The 21767-nt window shown below is 47.6% G+C and overlaps 10 protein-coding genes across 10 annotated transcripts; 6 read left to right on the forward strand and 4 right to left on the reverse strand.

The window, feature by feature from the left end:
- Positions 1-576: 576 nt before the first annotated feature.
- Positions 577-1075, reverse strand: N7471_003700 (aegerolysin family protein; the record flags this gene model as incomplete). The annotated part of the gene is made up of 2 exons (XM_057276420.1): positions 577-928; positions 990-1075. The coding sequence occupies 2 exons, from the start codon at positions 1073-1075 to the stop codon at positions 577-579; spliced, it is 438 nt and encodes a 145-aa protein (XP_057136030.1).
- Positions 1076-2885: 1810 nt separating this feature from the next.
- On the forward strand, positions 2886-3203 carry N7471_003701 (uncharacterized protein; the record flags this gene model as incomplete). Its single annotated transcript, XM_057276421.1, has 1 exon — positions 2886-3203. The coding sequence occupies one exon, from the start codon at positions 2886-2888 to the stop codon at positions 3201-3203; it is 318 nt and encodes a 105-aa protein (XP_057136031.1).
- Positions 3204-4902: 1699 nt separating this feature from the next.
- Positions 4903-5352, forward strand: N7471_003702 (phosphotransferase enzyme family protein; the record flags this gene model as incomplete). Its single annotated transcript, XM_057276422.1, has 2 exons — positions 4903-4943; positions 5004-5352. The coding sequence occupies 2 exons, from the start codon at positions 4903-4905 to the stop codon at positions 5350-5352; spliced, it is 390 nt and encodes a 129-aa protein (XP_057136032.1).
- Positions 5353-6004: 652 nt separating this feature from the next.
- Positions 6005-8497, forward strand: N7471_003703 (ABC transporter ATP-binding protein; the record flags this gene model as incomplete). Its single annotated transcript, XM_057276423.1, has 1 exon — positions 6005-8497. The coding sequence occupies one exon, from the start codon at positions 6005-6007 to the stop codon at positions 8495-8497; it is 2493 nt and encodes an 830-aa protein (XP_057136033.1).
- A 2352-nt stretch (positions 8498-10849) lies between these two features.
- Positions 10850-11869, forward strand: N7471_003704 (uncharacterized protein; the record flags this gene model as incomplete). The annotated part of the gene is made up of 2 exons (XM_057276424.1): positions 10850-11180; positions 11247-11869. 2 exons carry the CDS (start codon positions 10850-10852, stop codon positions 11867-11869), a joined length of 954 nt encoding a protein of 317 aa, XP_057136034.1.
- A 111-nt stretch (positions 11870-11980) lies between these two features.
- Positions 11981-12661, reverse strand: N7471_003705 (aspartate/glutamate racemase family protein; the record flags this gene model as incomplete). The annotated part of the gene is made up of 1 exon (XM_057276425.1): positions 11981-12661. The coding sequence occupies one exon, from the start codon at positions 12659-12661 to the stop codon at positions 11981-11983; it is 681 nt and encodes a 226-aa protein (XP_057136035.1).
- A 486-nt stretch (positions 12662-13147) lies between these two features.
- Positions 13148-14301, forward strand: N7471_003706 (putative ubiquitin-conjugating enzyme; the record flags this gene model as incomplete). Its single annotated transcript, XM_057276426.1, has 4 exons — positions 13148-13209; positions 13261-13355; positions 13411-14171; positions 14221-14301. 4 exons carry the CDS (start codon positions 13148-13150, stop codon positions 14299-14301), a joined length of 999 nt encoding a protein of 332 aa, XP_057136036.1.
- A 523-nt stretch (positions 14302-14824) lies between these two features.
- On the forward strand, positions 14825-16690 carry N7471_003707 (uncharacterized protein; the record flags this gene model as incomplete). Its single annotated transcript, XM_057276427.1, has 3 exons — positions 14825-15163; positions 15217-15647; positions 15706-16690. Coding segments are annotated over 3 exons (1755 nt in total), but the record flags the coding sequence as incomplete, so codon positions are not given.
- Positions 16691-16891: 201 nt separating this feature from the next.
- N7471_003708 (GMC family oxidoreductase) lies at positions 16892-19036 on the reverse strand (the record flags this gene model as incomplete). Its single annotated transcript, XM_057276428.1, has 6 exons — positions 18893-19036; positions 18724-18843; positions 18458-18674; positions 17847-18383; positions 17181-17784; positions 16892-17124 (listed from the first exon to the last, which is right to left on the reverse strand). The coding sequence occupies exons 1-6, from the start codon at positions 18934-18936 to the stop codon at positions 16892-16894; spliced, it is 1755 nt and encodes a 584-aa protein (XP_057136038.1). The 5' UTR covers positions 18937-19036.
- A 453-nt stretch (positions 19037-19489) lies between these two features.
- Positions 19490-20929, reverse strand: N7471_003709 (putative CUE domain protein; the record flags this gene model as incomplete). Its single annotated transcript, XM_057276429.1, has 1 exon — positions 19490-20929. One exon carries the CDS (start codon positions 20927-20929, stop codon positions 19490-19492), a length of 1440 nt encoding a protein of 479 aa, XP_057136039.1.
- Between the last annotated feature and the right edge of the window lie 838 nt (positions 20930-21767).

Genomic DNA, 21767 nt, shown 5'->3' on the forward strand with positions numbered 1-21767 from the left:
AACTAGTTAGCACTTACTATAATTGGAGTTATTAAAAGATCATATACTTAAAAATCTATGAATTTGGTCTCAGTAGTGCGGAAATTTGTCTCGTAATATTTCGGCGATCTCTTACATATACTACTCTATCCACTTCGTCTTCTTAGAGGTGGCCTCTTCTACTTAGAGGGACGTTTTCGCCTTAATATAAGAAAATACATTTCGATCCAAGGAAAAGGAATCCTCCTCTATTCTTATATCGTGGGATGACTTAAGAAGATACGATATAATCTTTAGTTAGAAATAGTTCGTAGAATATAATATCTTACTTAACTACCGCTAATACTGAATAATCTAGCTAGATAAGAAAACTCTCGTTAATAATATAGCGAGTAAATTAATAGTTCTAGTACTAACTACTATCCTTTATAAGTCTAAATATAATAGCCTTTATTAAGCTAACGCGGATTAATAAGATCGCCTCTTTAAACAAGAGGATAAGAAAAAGATTAAAAAGATTAAATTTTAATCTCGAATTCTCTGAAAATCGTGGCCACTCCCAAAGGTATCTTAGCTTTCGCGATACTACTACACGAACTACATTATAGCAGTCTCCCAGTGGACACCAACCTTCCCCAGAGCCCCTTTCTCAGGATAACTTCCTATAACGACGATGTAACCATCATTTCGATCCTGCGCCTTGACAGAATTCGCATTGCCGAGGGAAGATTCGTGTGGGCAATTCCATTGCAGACTGCAGATTAGAGTACCAGAGGGTTTATCTATCAGATCAAAACTTCCTTTGGTTCCTGAGGTAGTGTCTTCTCTGCCGCAGCTGTAGATGTCTACATCTGAACGTGGACTTGAAGGATTGTCGCGGATCACCGTTTTATTTACGTCCTCTGGGCTGATCTCATGGTCTTTGTTCCCATGGGCATAGAACTTTCCCCTGCGAAGGTGAAGTTAGAAACTCATTTCTCTTAGCGAAACCGATAACGTGTAACACTTACCATTGAAGCTTGGTATTCTGGACGTGGACATGCGCCCCAGAAAATCTACCGTCCAAGTGTAGGTCAACCCAACGTTCGTACCCCATTGAGTCAGGTGTTAATAGATGAAATTAGATGGAATGATATAAATAAGGTGCTTGGTCTGATCACTGGTGACCTCTGATGGCGACATACTTCTAATATCCTTGAGAAACGAAAGGGAAACCCAGACTATTTTATGCTCTTTTACTTTCAAGGCTTGACGCACAAAATCAAATGGTGATGTAGCTTCATATTGTTGAACCTCGAGTCTGCCTCAAAGAGAGTCAACGTCATAATGTTGTCAACAAAAAAAGTTAATTCCAGATTCAGTTATTGGAAAATAAAGAAATGGAACCAAATACTTTAAGCAATGCTGTATTATGGCAGCATTCTTTTCGATTGGACAATGTAAAGGCATAGATGATCTAGCCTAGCCGTAATAGAGCACGGGACCAGGAAACAAAGAATGAAGAAACATGACAACCATTTTCCATCACCGACCACAAATATAACATGGCCCTTGTCCACCCAGAGCAGGGAGCACACAGGTGACAGCAGGGTTCGGGTAATTTTGATCACACCGTATAGTGCACTGGTCAAGCTTGACCGCGGCACTTTGTGGCAGTGACCAAACAGTGGAGGCTAGATTCGTTGACCATATCAGATCGAAGAACTGACTATTTGAAAACACACAGTGTATCTCCAGTCTCTCTTTATTTCCTAAGGCCCCATCTCAAGCGCCCTAGTCCATATTAGGATGGCGTTCTGCCGGCCTTGCACATGTCCATGTAGTTATCTTCGATGAGTCAGCGTAAATTACAGTAACCTCATCTCAACAATTCTTTCAAGACTGGATCCAACAGTCGCCCCCGCTATTCTCATGTACGCCACATGAAACATGTCGATCATCCGGGCTCGAAACCTTGTGCTGAATGGTCCGTGGTTCGGCCACCCGCGGTTCCCCGTCACTATGAACATCACACGCAGCTCGTATGTACCCAATCTGCCAAGCATTGCCTCCATAGGAATGCCATTAGTAAGTAGACAAATAAATACGAACACGGCGGCCTTGTACTCGATGTATACCAGACTGCCCGCGGGGAAAGCAGGTGGAGGACAGAAAATGGTCGACGCAAGCCATATGCTGGTTCGTGTCCCTCCTTCTGTCCCCGCCTTCTGGGTCGTATACGTAGGCATTCACTCATCTTCTTAAGCGTCGCCATATATGGTTCTCGCGTTCATAGCATCAAGATTATCCCCTTCAAAGCTCCACTTTGTTCGTGATATAATACAAAGTCAGTTACTTTCCACATCTCGGATAGCCGAAGAAGCTGAATGCAGCGAGCGAACGACCAAATATATTCGCAAAAACCTACGGCAATATAGGACCGGGGACCAACTATAACACCATCAATGTTAGAAGCACTGTATGATCACCTGCTCGAAAAACCCGGCCCCTATCTAAATGAAATGGCCGTCTTCCTCTAGGATGGATTTCAGATGCTAGCAACGATGTCCAGTATTCGGAGGGCTTTCGTCTCCAGCAGTTCGTCTAAAAGGAAAGCTCGACAGATAGCTAAGGAGCAAATCCCCGGTTACGAGATTATTACTTCCCGATATATCGAGCTTTCAGTGGGTATCACCTGGTATGCGTCGGTCACTCATGGTGTGACAGACGGGCGGGGTTTAGACGGACACCTGACACATCCATACCCCCACCTCGACAACCACCTCCCTTGGTACAAAAGATCTTAACAATAAATCACAAGTGGTCCTAGCAGGATGACGCCAAACCTATTCCCTTCGAACCATCAACTTATCTATGCCGTGCTTGGTCCACATTGGGGAACTATCTGTCTCGCATGAATAGCGGCCATGGCGGGCTGCTCGCTTGAGGTCGAGGGCTACGCTACACTGCCTGCAAACAGCCAAATACTTGTAACAAGGTCAAGTAGTCCAGGCGTCCCTCCAAGCCCTGTCACCGTCACGAGAGCAAAGGATACAGGCAATCACACGACCAAAGGTCTATATGTGACCGTCGAGGAAGCTATTCGAATTATTCAACAATTTCGATCTAGTTATTGGCATAAGGATCGTCAGGTCCTGTGGAGTGGTATGCTGCGTGAAAATGCTCAAAAATGGGCCGATGAGCATGAAATGCAGACTCTGACCACAGCTATGGGTCCTAACTAATTCTAATAGCGAGTATCAAGATCTAGTAAGAAGGCTTCTCGCCTACGCCGGCAGAACTAGCTACTATAATATCACCTATAGATCGGACGACAGTCTTAATCTCTAGGGTCATATTAATACTTCCTACGTATCAGCTTCAGATATAAAAAGCAGTATAGGCTATATCTTCTTCTTTACTAGCGGCCTAATTTCATATAAATCCTAGCAGTAGTCAAGCACTACAAAACCTAGCGCCGAAGCTAAGTATATAGCACTTTCCACTGTAGGAAGTGAGGCCATTTGGTTAAAGAGATTGCTTAACGATCTTATACCAACGAAAACCTTAGTGCCAATCCCGCTATATAGCGACAGCCAATCCGCTATCTCAATAGCAGTCAATCCAAAGAACGCCAGACGTACAAAGCATATTAACGTCCACTAGCATTAGATCCGGGAGTAAGTGGAAAAAAGAAGATCTCCCTTCACTATATGAAAGGCACCGAAAACATCGCTAACAGGCTCACTAAGCCTTTAGTATCACATTAGTTCAAGCTATTTATAGCTAGATTGAGATTGAATCCCGCATTCAAGTAGGAATCAACCTCTGATTCCAATTAGGGGGAGCCTTTTTATAGCGCACAAATAGCAGATTAGCCATTCCTAGGCAGTTACTATACTACCAGAGAGCACCTAGATCATTTATTCTTTTTACTAGGGTGCCTCTCATTTCCACTTCACTTCTTTTTCGATCTCTTCTCTTTCTTTCTTCTCTAAGGGATAACCCTTGCTCCCGAGTCCACAACATTGACGGGGTATAGGAGTCTCCCCGCTACAGAATCGAGGGATAGTACCGGCCAATTTCTACTAGCTATAGATAGATACTCGTCGCATTTTTACGGCTTAACATTAAGGGGGCGTGTTAAGAATCCAGGTTAATTCTCAGTAATTAACATAGAGCTTTCAACGCTAACCCTAATTCGGCATGCTTTATACATTACGAATCACCATGCCTTTCTCGCACGAAGAGCTTCAAAGTCCTACGGAATCGAGATTAACGCCGTCGATACAGTTTGCCGTCTACACCACCAATCCCTATATACAACCGCCAGCTTGTTATATCACAGGAAGTGATTTCAATTCAGGCTGCATTCAGTGCTATCACCGCTCTTTCTTTCTGTTTCCATTACAAATTAATGGATTCTAGGGGGAGAAGAAGAAGCCTATAAATATGGGTTTCTTTCTATATATAGAGAGATTAGACAGTTTTACAATTCATTTTTGATACTTCCTAGTATTACTTTGCAAGAGATACTCCCTTATTTTACATGCTGTATAGTCCCCAAGTGTACTATTTCAACAGAGTTTCTTGAGACAACTTAAGATAATTCTCAAAGAAAGGATTTTGATTGGAGTTCATTAAATGGCTACACGTCCAGTTCGTTTTGAATTCATCTAAGAAAATACAAGCAACAAACCTAAAATCATGTTCCCTTGGTACGAAGATTATGGACAATCAAACATATGTGGTCAACCCAGGATGGCGCCCAACCTAGCCGTCTCGAAGTAGTGCGGGAAAATTCTCTTTTACTCTGAACAGGAACTATTTCTAGTGCCCCGCTCGCCGTGTCCACGTATAGTATCCCTTCTATCATTATTATTGTGATATAAACAACGATGATAGACGTGCCGTATATAAGGAACTCAAGCACATAGTGAAGGCATGGAGGGCTCTAACGCAAGACAAGCACGACTGTTATATCGGTAAGTGGGTTCCCTCATACGTTATACAAGCAACGATAACCTGGATTATATCATAGGTAGTTTTGGGAAGCAACCGCTGAAGGAAATCTTTCTCGAATCCCATCCAGAACTCGCTAGGCCATTTCAAGGTGCCAACGCCGTCCGACGGTTTCCAGACGCTTGTGGAATTGAAATTAATATCGAAGTGTCTATCATGTTCGCCCACAACGATCTTGTTTCACCCAATATTCTTCTATCGCCAGGGCCGAATCCAAAAGAAGCAGCGATTATCGACTGGGCCCAGGCTGGGTGGTATCCTGCGTACTGGGAATATTACAAGGCGCGACGAGTAAGGGTTGATCCATACTACTTCGATGATGCTGGAGTGGTACACAAAGTATCTGCCAATTATCCTGGATCCAGCCGATGATGAGACGTACTACTACCCCTGGCTTTGGTTTGTATTGTCCAAGGGCATGTAATCGTGTAGTGCTACCTTTGTGCCCCTCTTCCCACATTATTCCTCCATACATACACATGGCCACTTGTTTCCATTGGTCCAGCGAAGTTCAATTCAATATCCAGTCGAAAGTACCAGTAGAGCTGTGACGCGAGTAATTTTCTTTGAATCCTCCGCAACTTATCAGCGTTCTGTATGTTTGACATGGTCTCGCACTTAACACTGTTTTTCTGAAGACTTGCCTCGGAGGAGCACACCAGCTTATCATTCGGGCAATGCGTTCGAGAAGTTAAAGAACTATAGAATATGGTCTGTATGGTATAGGAATTCAGGGACCAGAGGGCGGTGGACTAAATGGGACGTGAGCCCTGTTGTGGGGGAGAGAAGGGGGGGGGATAATAATCTGAACAGGCAGTGTAGATAATGGCGGATGTTCCGCAAGAGGACGCCGGGCGGGCACTCAATTAGGAAGTCGCTATGGTCCAAGGACATTCTCTGCGCTAAAGTGGATTAGGCTCCAAAATTCATTGTTGGGCTTATTTAATAGCCTTAAAGGCTTCCCAAGGTTCCTTCACCATCGAAATAGCACCGACAGCTTTTTCACTCTCCAGTGACCTGCAAAATGAGTCCCGCCAGATTCAGCAAATTGCTGGATGTGACAGCCGCAATCATCACCCTGCTATTTGGTTTTATTTCGTTTCTCATCAATTATGAGCGGACAACAACCAGGAAATCTTCGGTGCTACAGAAGACGGCTCTTCGAGTTGTTCCTGTGCTGCTTAGCTCGGCGTCTTACATCGCCGAGGCGATCATCGTCTCGCTACGGCGCCATAAACCTAGCCAGTTCCAAGATCATCTATTCGCCACGGTTATTTTCGCCTTAGCATGGGCTTCAACCTGCTTGCGCAAAGAGCTCCTCATTTCGGAGGTCTGTGGTCTTGCCTCGATTTCGCTGCTATTCGGCATCCCGGGCCTGGTCCTGGACGCAACGTACCCAGCAGTGACCTCTTTGCACGAGGGATTGTTGGCCATCGAGTTTATCCGACAGCTTCTTGTTGTTTGTTTGCTGATCGACTGCCTCATTCGCTCCCTTTCACACAAGAAGAGGCTGAAGCATGAAGAAGAAGAAGAGGAGCAGGAAGCGAGGCCTTTTCTCAACCGCTCGAATGAGCAGGCCAACCAAATCTCGTACGGCACCGAGCCCCTATCACCTCGGCCCTCTAGTACTAGCGATTCTTCCAGTGACGACGGGGATTCTGACGACGGGGATTCCGACGACGGGGATTCCGACTACGAAGAAAATGAGAACTCTCAGACCGGCCAGCTTCGCAGGAGCGGGAGCTGGATGCTTTATATCCACAACTTCCATGTGTTCCTGCCGTATCTGGTTCCCCGAAGGGACCTCAAAGTGCAAGTCTGTCTCCTAGGGTGCGTGTTGTGCCTGATTGCCGACCGCTTTCTCAACATCCTGGTTCCTCGCCAGCTCGGCATCGTGGCCGACAAGCTCTTCGAAAGACAGCAACCGTTTTCTGACCTGGCAATTTACTTCGCCCTCGATCTGTTTCATAGCGATTCGGGCCTGGATATGATCGAGTCGCTAGCCAAGATCCCCATCCAGCAGTTCTCGTACCGCCAGCTCACGAATGCAGCCTTCAACCACGTCATGGGATTGGCGATGGACTTCCACTCCGACAGAGACTCCGCTGAGGTGATGAAGGCCATCGAACAGGGCGAAGCACTAACAAATCTCCTGGAGAGCGCTGTGTTGGACATTGCCCCCACACTCATCGACATGGTTGTTGCAATCGTCTATCTCTATATCAAGTTCAGTTCGTCCGCTGCACTTTGCATGTTGCTTGCATCGCTGGCGTTCATGGTTCTCGAAGTCGTCACCTCCAGCTGGAATGTGGAAAACCGGCGGCGACTCACCAAGGCCGAACGAGCTGAGGCGCGGGTGATGCACCAGGCCATCCAGGGGTGGCAGACGGTTTCTGCCTTCAACATGTTCTCGTATGAGAAGTTTCGTTTTGGGGGTGCTGTCGACAAGCATCTTGTGGCAAAGAAGGATTGGTCGCAGAGGGATGCGTATGCGAGTGGCTTGACGGAGGCGCTCGTTCCGATGACGTTTTTCGCCCTGGCTTGCCTCGTCGCTCGTGAGGTCTATGAGGGCCGTGCCTCTCCGGGAGATTTTGTCTTTCTGACCCAGTATTGGGACTACATTGTCTTGCCGATCAAGTATCTATCGCACGAATACCGCTACCTCATGGCCCAGCTCATCGATGCGGAACAGTTGCTTGACTTGTTTACGACACAGCCTACCGTCGCAGATAAGGATGGCGCCTTGGAACTGGGTCGCATCAAAGGGCTAGTCGAGTTTGAGCACGTTGGCTTCTCGTACCTTGCCCAGAAAACTGCCATCCAAGATATCAATATTTCTGCATTACCAGGCGAGACCATTGCGCTAGTTGGTGTGACTGGGGCGGGTAAGACATCGCTCATGAAGCTGCTGCTCCGGTATTACGATGTGACCTCCGGGAGCATCAAGATTGACGGCTATGATGTTCGTGATGTCACCCAGGGCTCCCTGCGAAACATCATCGGCGTGGTTACACAGGACCCGATACTGTTCAATGCATCTATTATAGAGAACCTGCGCTACGCGAAACTCTCTGCTTCCGATGAAGAGATCTACGATGCCTGCCGAGCTGCCGCCATCCACGACAAGATTATGTCTTTCCCTAAGAGCTACCACACCAAGGTTGGTGAACGAGGCGTCAAATTATCTGGCGGAGAGGTTCAGCGATTGGCGATTGCAAGAGTTTTTCTAAAAGACTCCCCCATCCTCATTTTGGACGAGGCAACCAGTTCCGTCGATACGGAGACCGAGTCAGAGATTCAAGGTGCGCTGAAGCGGCTAAGCAGGAAGCGGACTACTTTTGTGATTGCCCACCGGCTATCAACTGTTGTGCGCGCGGACCAGATTCTCGTCTTAGACGATGGCATGATCGTTGAGAGAGGAACACATGCGGAGCTGTTGGAGAAACGGGATCGGTACTATGGGCTTTGGCAGAAGCAGTTTCTGGGGTCGGAGGAAGCGCCGTTGGTAGAGCTATAAATAGACGAATCTGGTAATGGCATAGACTACATATGTATAATTATTACTATAGACTTATCATCACTACCTATATAATAGTGCTTAGTACTAGCTATTTTCTTAATAGTTATAGTACCTTCTTATACTATAAAGATATCTTTAGTAGCGTACTAATCCCTAAGAGAAATCTACTTATATCTTCTTTAGGTTAAAATTAACAGGTTGGTTTTGGTGCGCATCTTGGTAGTGTGCGCAGCTCGGTAGTGAATTACGTTACAAAATGTCTAGTAAATTTTCTCTGCGCTCGGGAGCACGCCGATGACTAGATGTTAAATACACATGCTCTATTTCAGGCTGAATGACATTGTAACACGAAGATGCTTTGTCTAACTGGAGAGTAGGGACTTTCTGGAGAGTAGGGACGTTCTTCGTGGACATTCCAAATCGATATGAAGTCGAGGGGGCGATGGCAGGGATTATATAGAACCACGCACGGGGATGCACAAGGACAAAGAGCGCTAACCTGAATTGATAAAACCAAATCGAAAGCAGCCTTCATCAAGTCATCCGATATGGTGTAGTGGCTAACATCGCCGTCTCTCACACGGCAGCCGGGGGGTTCGATTCCCCCTATCGGAGATTATCGTGAGATATCTTTTTAGGTGGAGTACTTTTGTACTAATTTTTCTTTTTTACACAAATAAATTTTAAGTAATGCATATCCAAATAAAGTTTTTGTGCCTGCATATAAGACTCCGCTGATGTAAAAAGGTACCTGTACGAATCCTTCATTAGTTACCTACTAAGCATCCACACCCCTACCGTTGCTCCTTTGCCTCTCGCTCTACCTAATTACAAGTAATAGTACATAGTTGGTTACTGCTGTATCCTGAAACAAAAGTTTTCATTTCTCTACGCAGCCTTAGAAAATCGCCACTTTGACGAAATTTACCCGGCAATAAACACGAGGCTGCAACAAAAGTAAAGATGGTAATGATATGTATAATGTATGAAAACAAAAACAAAGCAAGAGCCTCCGATAGGGGGAATCGAACCCCCGGCTGCCGTGTGAGAGACGGCGATGTTAGCCACTACACCATATCGGATAGTTGTTGAATAAATCGGGCCGAAAGAGAACTATCGGGGTCTCTGGTGTGGAGTGGAGTGTTAGGAGTGGAGAGCGGGTATTCGCCCATTTCTATTGGATGCCTTCGAATGGTTCCTTGTAGGGCATCGGCTAGTTGCACATCGTACCTGATGTCTTGGAGATCAATAATTCTGATGAGACGGCAGGGACTCGGAAGACCGAGAGAGGAGTGGATCATGTGAAGAAATAAGGCCTCACAGAGCTAGCTGTCAGATAACTACAAACCCCGAGCTAAGCTACTGTCCTGGAATCCCAGGCAAAGCTATCTTAACAAATCCACTCGCCGTATGGAGTATCGAGTACGATGTGCATCGCAGGTGAGAAGCGCCCACCGTTTATCGTGGTTGGATGATGATATTTTAATGTTCGCATACAGGATTTAGATCCACCATCTTAAGGAGCCTCAGCTCTATACTACCTCGAAAAATGCTGTCCAAGCCACCATGCAACTAATTGATTATGTCTGGCATACCCCGGCAATCTTCCACAATTTCTTGACCTACAAGTTCTAGTGGCTGCCTCCATATCTTACCATAAATGACTACGTTCTATAACAATCCAGTCTAGATAGTATCGAGTTCACTGATGTACGTACGACATTGTGTCTAGCGCAAATTTGAGACTATTACGTCCGGACTTGGTTAAGTAGGTAGAATATCTTTCCACGATGGAGAAATGAACTAAACTTTCCCGCCGTGGTTGTTGCCGATACATTGAGGGCTTTAGGATTTGACGATGGCTAACATCCGCTGTGCGCACTCCTGCAACTCGCCAGTGCAAGACGCCTTTTGAGGTCTTTGTCAATTCGAACTAAAAAAATCCTCTGACCCGGGATCGAACCAGGGACCTCAAGATAACAAGTTCTCTGAAGAACAGGGCAATTACAGTCTTGCGCTCTTCCAGCTGAGCTATCAGAGGAGTTGATACGATAACAAGATGCGCCTCAAAAATCCATAAATTCTAAGGTCAAGTTTCAAGGTTGGTCCCGAACCTTGGAGATTTCAAGGTTATCGGCAGTAGATCGGAGATTTTCTTATCAATTTTCTTATCAGTATATCGGAACCTCGAAAGTGTTGACATGTGAAACCGGAGATTTTTGTTGAATTATTTTAGTGGTTTTTCTGTCATTTTCCATTTGATCCAGGTTTTGCCCCAACAACCTACGAGTTCACATACATCTGATAAATACCTAGCTGTCAACTTCAACCCAGATAATTGCAGTGCCAATGGAGTACGCGGGTCTCGCTATTTTCCCCATCCCGGCATCGATTCGGCGTCGACTGCCCCGCCTATATTCTTCCCGGGCCGTACCCAAAGCCACCGAGTCAAGCGGGGATCCGCGCCGCGGACTGGCCTCTTTGTCAGAACCTCATCTACTATGTCACAGCCAATTCTCTACGTCCGTAGCACCCGAGGTCCAAAGGCCTTCCACGGCCAGCGATGACTTGGATTCGTTCGACTCTGGCTCCGTGGGATCAGATACCCCCCGAGAGGACATGGGGTCCACGACGAAATACGAGACCGCGTCTGGCCTGCGGTGGAATCGAGTCGTACCCGGTGAGTCCTCTCTACCCTCTTATATAAATTATTCATTGCACGGCTTTTACTGACGTGTTTGTGAAGCGTTCAATCTTCTGCGCAATGCGGGATATGAAGCCCAGCAGCCGCAGCCTGATGGCCGTCTGGCTCGATCTCTCTACGTTAACGCTCTGGTCTACCTTCTCGATGCTTTGCCTCCCGACTTGACCGTCGAGGAAACTTCCATGATTCAGCACCATATCCCAGAGCCGGTCAAAGTTGGGTTAACGACATACCCCCCACCACCCGGGTATCTGTATAGCGCGAATCGCAAAATAAGCCCCCAGCCAAGATCATATCTGCATAAAATTCTCGCCTCGACCATCGTACAGCTGTTCATTCTATTGCGGTTCCTTCTACCGTATGCTAAGGTGCTATTGCGCCAACTGTATGAGTATGAGCGGACACATCGCATTACTGAGCGCATCGTGACTACTACACTGGAGGCAGCTGACGGGTTGGGAAAAGGCAGTGTTAATATTGGAGCTGCTGTTTGCAGGTTCAACGAAGGGCGGGTTGGCGCTGCTCTCACAAATTTCGCAGCTTGGTGGATGGAAGGTGTAGCTGGAGGGATATACGAGGGGGTTGGTGAGGGGATGATGCACTTGGGTCTCTTGGGGAAAGAAGCGGATTTGGATAGACTTCCTTTCCAGTCAATGAGTATGTAGATAGAGCATAGACATGGTTTAGATTATATTATGTCATAATGAGAGCAATGATTCATATTCATGGAGTTCGGAGCACCAAACACTGAAATTCAAGGCAAAACCCTGTATTGCTCAATCTTTGGTCGCAAAATCGAGAGCCGCATGGGATAGAAGGCGTGTTGTATCAACAACCGCGATACCACAGTTTTGTTCCGTGAGAACAAGCGGCAACTCGGTACAACCAAGTATAATAGCATCACATCGTGTAGCAAGCTCCTTAGCAACGCGCACCAACTCGCTTGTCGTCTTTTCCAGGAAGATTCCATTAATCAACTCGTGTTCAATTACATCCATGACGATTGCCTGGTCAGTGTCAGATGCATAGACCGCAGCCATGTTCCTTTTTTGTAGCGGACCATCATAGAGACGGTTGTTAACAGTCCAAGTTGTGCCTAGAACAGCAACGCTCTTGTATCCTTGTTTTTTACAGTGATCTGCAGCGACATCGAGGATACTGAGAACAGGGATATCTGACTGGGCCACAATGTCATCGAAAACGATGTGTGGAGTGTTGGCACTGATGATGGCAAACTCCGCGCCAGCTTTGGCGGTGCGGTTTATCGAGTCAGCTATCGATGCTGCCAGGGACTGGTTGTCACCGGACTTGAGTGCTTGCTCCAGGTCTCCGTAGAGAGGGGTGTGGGTGACGATTTGAGGGTAAGCAATGCCCCGCCGCGCTGCTTCTCGTCCAATCTCTTGGTGGGCGATGACCCCGCCTTCAATGGTTGGGATGCAGATTCCGATGGTTTTCATATTGATCGTTTCAAGTAGGTTGGAATGAATTAGGGAAGTGTGTCAAACAAGAAATAGGACAGATATGGCTCCACTAGGCCCTAAACAAGTACCTTGGTTTTTGTTATGATCTAGTGGTAAGATAGACTGTATTTTTCCCGCAAAGTGGAAGAGGATACAGGGAGGGGTACGTTGTATCTGACTGTATCTGATGGTCTTATCCCTAGATGCACATGTGGCTTTAATATATATTCACGTAAGCTTGGGACATGCCAGATGTTCAACCACAACCAAAACATCCAGAACAGTGTCCGCGGGTCCATATTTTATTGACCAGCCATTGCCTTTGGATTTAATTGAAACGGTCAAACTCTTGACCATATGTATAAAATTGGAACTCCCAAGCCGTTCAATATTTTGAGTTCGGATGTAGATCGGCGATAAGCAATCGATAAGCTGGGCGTCAACCCCCGGATCTTCCCAACTTCCTCCTCTGCTAAAGTAGACATGTCGACCTCCAAGCTGCCCTGCATACCTTCACTCCGAAAGCAGCAGCTTCACCTGGAATTGTAAGCCTCTTTACCCCGCGCAGACCAATTCGTGTACTGACTCCCCCACAGCGCGAGCTTGAGACGTGCAGCACCGCCAGGGGTTTATGTGAGCCTCGCGCCCGGGGACCCGACACTCTGGAATGGAGTTATTTTTGTTCGCTCAGGTGAATTCAAACTTATTATTTACCGTGCCACACGTCGACTAACCTAAGTTTGTAGGCCCCTATGCTTCAGCCGTCCTCCGATTCCAACTCCGCTTCCCAGACACCTATCCCGACCTTCCTCCTCTAGTCACCTTCGCGACGGACTTGTTCCACCCATTGATTGTGCCTCTTACTACATATACCTTCAGCACTGGCTCGGCAAGTGACAATCCCGTCAGCGCAACGGATGATGAACGATTACCGCCCGGCGGATTCAGTCTGCGCCATGGATTCCCTCATTGGTTTGGTAGGGCAAAGCGGAGTGGACTAGCATCGGGGAACACATCACGGAATGTAAGCGGTACTAGTGCAAGTGCTGCATCGACGGGACATGCAAGCTCTGCCGACCCGATCACAGAAGATGGTGATGAATCAAACACGTCAAATCCTCCAGTGACATCAGCGGCTAGTGAAAACGGCGATGTAGAAGCGGCACGTTTGGCACAGGCACCTGCTATGGATCAGTTTGCGGAACGAAGGGATGTCGTCCCAGTGCCGGAGATATTGGATTACATTCGGTCGACCTTTGATGATGAATTGGTTTTGGATTCCTTGCCGGTTGAGGTCGCAGGGAACCCTGGAGCATGGCATGCATGGCAGGCACATCGTCGAGGAGGGCCTCGAGGACAACTGAAACAAGGAAGCCCGCAGGCTCGGCTTCCGGGGGATTGGCACTGGGATGGAATTTGGGCCAGGCGGGTGAAAGATGAGATTGAAAACTCCCATTCTGAGCCAATGCTGTTTGGAGGTGCTGCTCGTGGGGGTGTGGATGAAATGGTATGTGGCGCTTGATGCCCACTCTCGACTTATACTAACCACCTTGTAGATTCGATTTTCGCGGCTGGATGATACAACCATGAACTCAGTCAGGGAGAAGATGGCCGCGATGGCAGGGAACGGGATATAAGTGCTGTTATGATACCCAAAATGCTACTTTACCTTTTTTGAAATGTCCATCGGCTTAACGTTGGAGAATTCCATGGATCGTCCACCCAGGAGCCATGGAAACGACATCGTCGTTGCCGTCTTAGTCGTCGGTCCTCTGGGAAGCGGCAGGAGCATATGGGCTTCAATGTTGTTTACTTCCTCATTTCTCCTCCTCGCATCCATATATTCGAGCAAAATGACCTATAAGCTATCTTATGATATCAAAAGCTCAGCTTTAATTATTGCATTGATCCTTGTTCCTATCGTTGTTCTCATCTTCGTTGTTGTCATCGCTCTTGCGTGTTCTAATTACTGGAGCATTCATTCCCTCAAAGAATTGTGCCTGTCGTGCCTGTCGTGCTTCAGTCTTTGGAAGCAGCAGAGACGCAAAAAGATCCCATCAGACTCAGAGACCTGCCCCGTCACGCCCCACTCGACTTTCACTCGTGCGACAGAGGCTTCGGATATTCGGATTGAGTTCGATCGTCCTGTCACGAACACAGAGAATATTTAGATCTCGCGACACCATGGAGGCTACACCAACTACGCCGATCACTGTGCTCAAACGCCGCACCCCATGTATCACACACATACATAGAGTCAACTCGACATCTAGCTCTCTTTCGAGATCGTCATATCCACAGATCCCTTCTCGCCGTTCGTCCCTTTCTGCAAGCGTGGAATATGACTCAAGTGACCTCGCGACATCAACCAGAACTCCCTCTCTCAGTGATAGTCTTTACAATATCGATATGATTAAAATTCGTCAGGATCATGCTGCAGCTTCCCGAGGTATCCGCAAGACTGGTCTTGATGTGAATGAAGACCCATTTATCGACCAGGTAATTGCTGTCGTGCGTTCAAGAGTTTTGCTCTTACTGACCTTTCCCTTCAGACGTCGCGCCGCCGTGTTGATCCTCGAAGAGGACTGATGACCCGGAGTGGGTATCAATTGGCGCCACAACTGCTTGTTCGTTGGAGTTCTGGGTCTTATGGCTCTATAGAGCCATGCATTTCGTCGAATTCAGCCTCGACTTCCGGTGCAATGGAACCGCCAGCAGATTCCATCTCAAAACACAAATTCAGAGTGGATAGTGCCCGGTCTTTATCTAACACGCTACTCCCAGGGTCGTCCGGACTACTTTGCCCGTTGGAGCTTCCTATCGCATTCGCCAGCATGAGATCCTACGCAGGCTGGCCGTGCATGGGCACAGATTCGATGTCTGTATGGACGTCAGTAAATGTATCTGCTGATGTTGAGCCCATTTCCCTGCCCGAGACCTCGAGCCTTGCACCTCTTGACATTATTATCCTTTTTGACAGTTTGTGAGTTGACTCCGTTGGCTTACTCCTCAAAGAAACATGTTTGCTAACTATCACATAGGCAGCAGTCTTCTGTTAGCCTTTTGACGCCAATGGTCCTGGCATCTTCCGTGCTCACTTCAAATTTGCTCATCAACAGTGACAGAATAGCCGTTGCATGTGTTGACGGAAGTTCTAAAAACGGGTTCGAGCTATTGCTTCCGTTGGGGTTCCACTCATTTGAGACGTTGAGAACTGCTCTGAATGAATTTTCTCTCCGCCAGTTGAAGAAGAAAACGAGAAGATCTCCTGACGCGGGTAATTCTATTCGACAGGCATCTCGACTCTTTTACCCCTCTCCCAGAGCAGCTTTTTGTCACCTGGTATTCATTTCCGCTTGCCCCCCAGAAAATTTGGTTATATCTGGCGTGGACACAGCTATTGGTATCCATACAATCTCCCCGCAGCTTCGCTTTCCACTTGACACAGCAAACCATCCACTTGGCTGGCACATTTTCTATGATGCCGACGCAGACGATCCACGATCCTGCGAAGTTCATTTCTTGCGAAAGGTCTCCAAAGTCGTTCGGCAGCTTCGTACTGGTCTCAGCCCTGGGGTCCTATCGGACTTGAAATTACTTGTCGAGCAGGGCCACGGATGCCAATTTGAGTCGGCAATGGAAGACTGTCATCTGACGCGGCTACGACCAGGAGAGACATGGATCTTCAAAGTAAAAATTGGTGCGCCGATCGAGTTTTATCAGGAAACTCAATTGACTGAACATCCCGGGTTCGAAGACTTGATCAGGCAGATCAACAGTGTTCTAAAAGCATATTCTTCTGAGCCGGCTGCCCAGCATGTTCTAAGCGCCCGCCTTGAGCACCAGCACTCTTTGCTACCCAAACCGCATACCATTTGTTTGAAAACCCATTGCACCATCTCGCGCACCCCGGGTGTGCCGCCCCATCCTTCTAGCGATTATCGCCAGGTTTCAGCGCTAATGTCGTATGAACTGGATGATGATGCTATTAGTATCAGCTTGGGATCTGCAAGCGAAATCAGTTGAGATCAACTGTTTGAATTTGCCCTTTTGGAGTCGTCACAGTATTCTTATGGACCTTGTGCTTGATTTGCTCCCGACAGACTTGAATTATGCTTTATATTTGTACCTGTATAGGAAGGCTCTCTCTTACTCTTGAAGTATAGGTTTCAATTGGATGCAACTCACTATTTGGCTAATGGTGGCAAAATTCGACAAAATAAAGTATCAGATGCGAGGATAGACATTGCCCGCCATCCGCCATGTCTCTTTGATTAAATCCGCACATTTCTCTCCGATACCATAAGCCGGCATCTGGGTATGTCCTCCATGCAACGTAGGCATGACACTGCAATCAGCAACTCGCAACCCCGACACACCTCTGACCTGCAATTTCTCATCGAGAACAGCCATGGGATTATCCTTCTTCCCCATGGCACAAGTGCCCGCCGCATGGTAGCCTATTAAAACGTCAGTAAATCACAAGGCCAAACGAAATTCCAATACTCCAACTCACAAGTAGTCGCATGCTGCTTCACATACGGAACCCACTCCTCCCTCGATTTATAAGTATGATGATTCAAATTCGGCGGCCAAGACCCCTTAACAATATCCTTAGTCCCATTACCCTGCATAACAACCTCATTCCCAAACCGACAAGCCTCACTAAGAACCAACAGATCAAGCGGATCAGCCAGATAATTACAATCGACAATCGGGTTCACCGATGCATCCGCCGATTCGAGAACCACGGAGCCACGCGATTTCGGCGCAAACAGCTCTGCAATCATGGAAAACGCGTGTTGGTTATTAATCGGGAACTGGTCGTATTGCTTCGGACCGCCGTAGCACTCTGTGCTAAAGAACTCGATGTTTGGCTGCTGTGGTGTGAGGCCCATGGGGTCACGGCCTGGGTTGCGCGGTGCGTTCTTCCAGAGAGGTTCGTCCTTCAATCGGTCGTCGAGGCGTGCGAAGGCAAAACTGCCGAAGGGGAAGGTGGATAGGAACCCGGTTTTATTCTCTTTCCACTGTGCGTAGGTTCGGTCGAAGTTGTCGCCGTGGTAAACGTGGTGGTCGTTTGTTAGACCTTGCTTTTCGGTTTCGTAGAACATGAATACGATCTAGAGGGTGGAGTGTTAGGATGGTTCATGTAGGTGTTAACGGCTGTGTAGCGATTACTGACGAGATGGTCCATTAGGTTCTTTCCAACGCCTGGGAGGTCGACCAAAGAAGCAATATTGCACTGTTCGAGCTCTGCCTTGGGGCCGATGCCAGATCGAAGGAGGATTGCGGGACTGCAGTAGGCGCCTGCGGAGATGATGATCTCCTTTCGAGCGTAGTAGATGCTAGAGCCGCCATCTGAAGTTTGGGTGACTACTCCGGAAGCGCGAGTCTCGTTTGCCTGCTTGCTGAATATGATGTTGTCGACGGTGGTATCGGTTTTGATGGTGATGTTCCCACGGTGGTTCTTGTTGGTAACAAAATCTGCTCCTGTTGTTCGCGTACCCTGGTAAACTGTGCGAGGTACATGGCCACATCCTTGCGCAACATTGCCAGTGCTGAACATGTCATGATGCAAGGGCATGCCTTGCGACACAAAAGAATCCATCAAAAGCTGGGAGATCGGCGCCAGATCATGCGGCTCTGTGTGAAGGGGACCAGAGTGTCCGTGACTCTCTCTATCGGCTTGGAACCATGCCTTTGGGTGGAAGGTCTCTGACTACTCATATTGTTAGTGCCTACACAAATAGGTATGTACCGGCCTCGATTTCGGCGTGGAATCGTGCCACCTACCTTTCGCATACACTTGAAGAACTCTTCTCCGCTCCATCCGTCTAGTCCCCAGTCATCATAGTCCTGCTTGTTGCCACGGATGCAAAGTGTGCCATTGCACCCGCTGGATCCTCCAAGGAATCGGCCACGACTCAGCTTCACTTGGCGGTTATCAACTCCCGCCATTGGAGGAGTGACGAAATTCCAGTCGGTCTCGGCATCGAAGTTGTTTGACCACCTGATCTGTCAGTAACAATAAATGCATCAAAGAGGTCCTCGTAACTCACCCGCCGGTCATATGAACATTCTCTAGGTCCTTATTATGCTGTCCAGCCTCCAGCAGCAAGACTTTGACCTCGGGGTTTTCAGCTAGACGACCAGCAACCACACAGCCAGAGGTTCCTCCTCTAATTGATGATCAGCAATATTATAAGCCTCTCCAGGTGGGTATCTTACCCGCAGACAATATAGTCAAAAGCATCCTCAATTCCAGAAGCCATACTGTAGATTCCAGATCACAATCGCCTAGGGATGGCAAATGAAAGATCACCAACAAAAGGCATAAAATTCGAGCTCAGCTTTTTACACCGCACCTCTGAAATAGTGGAGCGGGGCGGAGGGGATTCCGCATACTCCGTACATATCTTCATGTTGAGGAGTAGCTGAGGGCAATCTTACCTGTTTCTGTACATAGTGATTGGATATGGGCCCATTCACATACATTAGAGACACGATCCGGTGAAAGGCTAGCAGCATCTGGCATGTAATTGGTCCACAGGTGGATGTGAAGACGGCTGAAAACCCTCAAGTGTGGAGTTTTGCGGAATTGCCAGTCCACTTTCCGCCTGAGGCCATCGCCTCGAAACCTTAGTGGAGTTCGGCTTCATTGAGCTTGTACTTTTGTACTTTTGTATATCCGAGGTCAAAAGCGGGATGGTTCCACATCTCTATCATGCATAGAAAAGTTGTGCCTTTTTATACATCTGAGAAGACATGACAAGGCCGCATAAGCAGCCGATTATTCTTTTATCTATTATATAGGAGTCTCATAACCTATTGAGATGCCGAGAAATTCGCCAGAGTAGGGGCCTCGTCCGGGATGGCTTTCTTTCCCCACACCGGATCCCCATCATCATCAAACTCGGCCCACTGAAAGAATGAACACCCTTCTTTTCCTGGTGCAAAGCCAGCATAGCACATCCACATGTATCTCCCTCGTGTCTCATGGTTGCGTTGTGCACACCGGAGAATCGTGTGTTCACCACACTTGCAACGTGGAGTGTAGCGTGGGTGTAGAGTATCACGATACCAACGATATGTGATATTGATACGCCTGTTCCCGGAGATCGGATGTGGGGAAATGGTTTGAGCTGGGGTAATAGAGTGCTTCCACTCCTCTTGCATCTCTGCGTGCATTATGAGGAGAGAATTGTGCGGAAGATGGATGGAGATTTGACCTTGGGCGTCAGCGCGTGCAGCCGAAGCAGTCTGGTTCTGTGCAGAATTTGAACCCGGACTAGTCTTATTGGCGTCGTGGTATTCTTCTGCAGTCTCGTCGTCTCGAGCTACTATCCGACGGACTCGGAATTCGCGTGCCACGCCCAAGCTCAAGCTTCCTATCACCGGGTGGGGTCCGAGATAGGTGAGTTCATCGGAGTGATATCCCACGCTTTCGGTCGGCCCGTCGTAGCAGTTGACAAACGCTGCGTTGGGTCGCCATTCCTTTGGTGACTGGTACTGTAACTTCTTTCCGTCTGGATAGATGTCTCGAATTCGTTTGTTGATCTCGTTGTTGACAGTTTTCTGTACTTGGTGTGACACTGACCGTAGCTGCGGAGTTGCCTGGCGCACATTTGACCGATATGTGCCACCGTAAGTGTATTCTGAGATCTGTTGCCGGTGCTCTTCGGGCGTAGAGACGTACACAGCGTGTGTGTGGGGACTCTGGACGGTGCGGTTGAAGAGTTGGAAGTCGTACCGAGAAAAGTGTTTCGATTCATCAAGTAATTCAAGCAGAAGGTTATTTGCTTCTTTAGCTGGTAGGAAGTTGTGGATGATAGTACAAGGTGTGTAGGTGGCAATATCCTCAGGCGAGTAAAGGTGTAGCGTTTTGCCCTTTTGTGGAGGCGGAAGCCTTTTCTTGCTCGCAATTTCATGCAAAGGTTTCATGCTCCCATCTTCAGCGGTTGTAAAAACATGCGATGAGAGAGATGTCTGCGTGCCGAATGATGAGGTAACAGCGGGTCGCTTTTTGCTCACGGGTGTGCCTGCCGTGGAGTCTTTTGCAGAGAGGAGTTCAGTAACATTATCCACGGACCCTTCGCAGGATACGAGTATATCCAATAGCTCATCCTGTTTGATAGTCGGAAAGAGAGATAGCAGTATTGCTAGCTTGGTATCAGTGGTGTCTTCGCGGGGATCTGATGACTCATGTTTGGGCTCCTCGCTCGAACTGGAGAGCCGTGGACGCTTCCTAGATATGAAAGCATCCATGTTTCAATTCTCATTCTTTTGAGGGCTCTGAAAAGTGATGGATGGGCCTCGGGATGATCAAGGTGATTGATAAGCCACACGATAAAATGCTTATCGGCACATGATTGTCGTCGAAGTAACCAATTAGATTGCGGTCTCATAGATGCAGGCCCATGGAATGAGACTATTACATCTCCACTTCCAGGGCCGGGATATTCTATGTAAAACTCAGGTTTTAAGTATACGTTTTAATTGGATGCGACTCGCTATTTGACTAATGAAATGAAACTCTTTGATGTGTTTTAACCCAGTACGGAGGAGTACGGATTCTAGGTTATGCGTAGGCATAGCACTACAATCAGCAACTTGCAACGCCAAAACATCCCTCGCCTACAAATAGACACCCTAAGAATATTCCCCGATACACACCCAACGACCGAGTGGACACCGAACTATAAGCTCATATGCCAGCAACAGAGATGCATCGAAAACATAGGGTCGTTACAACCGACCATTCCCCTTATTCATCCGCATAGAATCCGGGTTCCTAGAAAATACCGGATCTTGACATTGATTAACGTTTGAGATCGGAACCTTGGGAATCGACTTCCATAGAAAAATTGGACATCGGCTCTGAAAAAGCTAAAATTAAATATGGGATAACTGCGAGGTTATGGTCATAACGTTTCGGCACTTGAACTCCTCCCTTGACTCATTCTCAAAGCAATTTTACCTGCGCAATACCCCCATATATCCCAACTCAAGCGAGAACCCAAACTTTTCGAAATCCACAATCCTGAAATTCAAGATGGAGTGTTGGAAGCTGCTTAGCAGGCTGTCTCACCAGGGCTACTCCCGT

Source organism: Penicillium samsonianum, assembly GCF_028829775.1.
Source record: "Penicillium samsonianum strain IBT 33392 chromosome Unknown utg000003l_segment0_segment0, whole genome shotgun sequence".
NCBI classification, from domain to species: domain Eukaryota; kingdom Fungi; phylum Ascomycota; class Eurotiomycetes; order Eurotiales; family Aspergillaceae; genus Penicillium; species Penicillium samsonianum.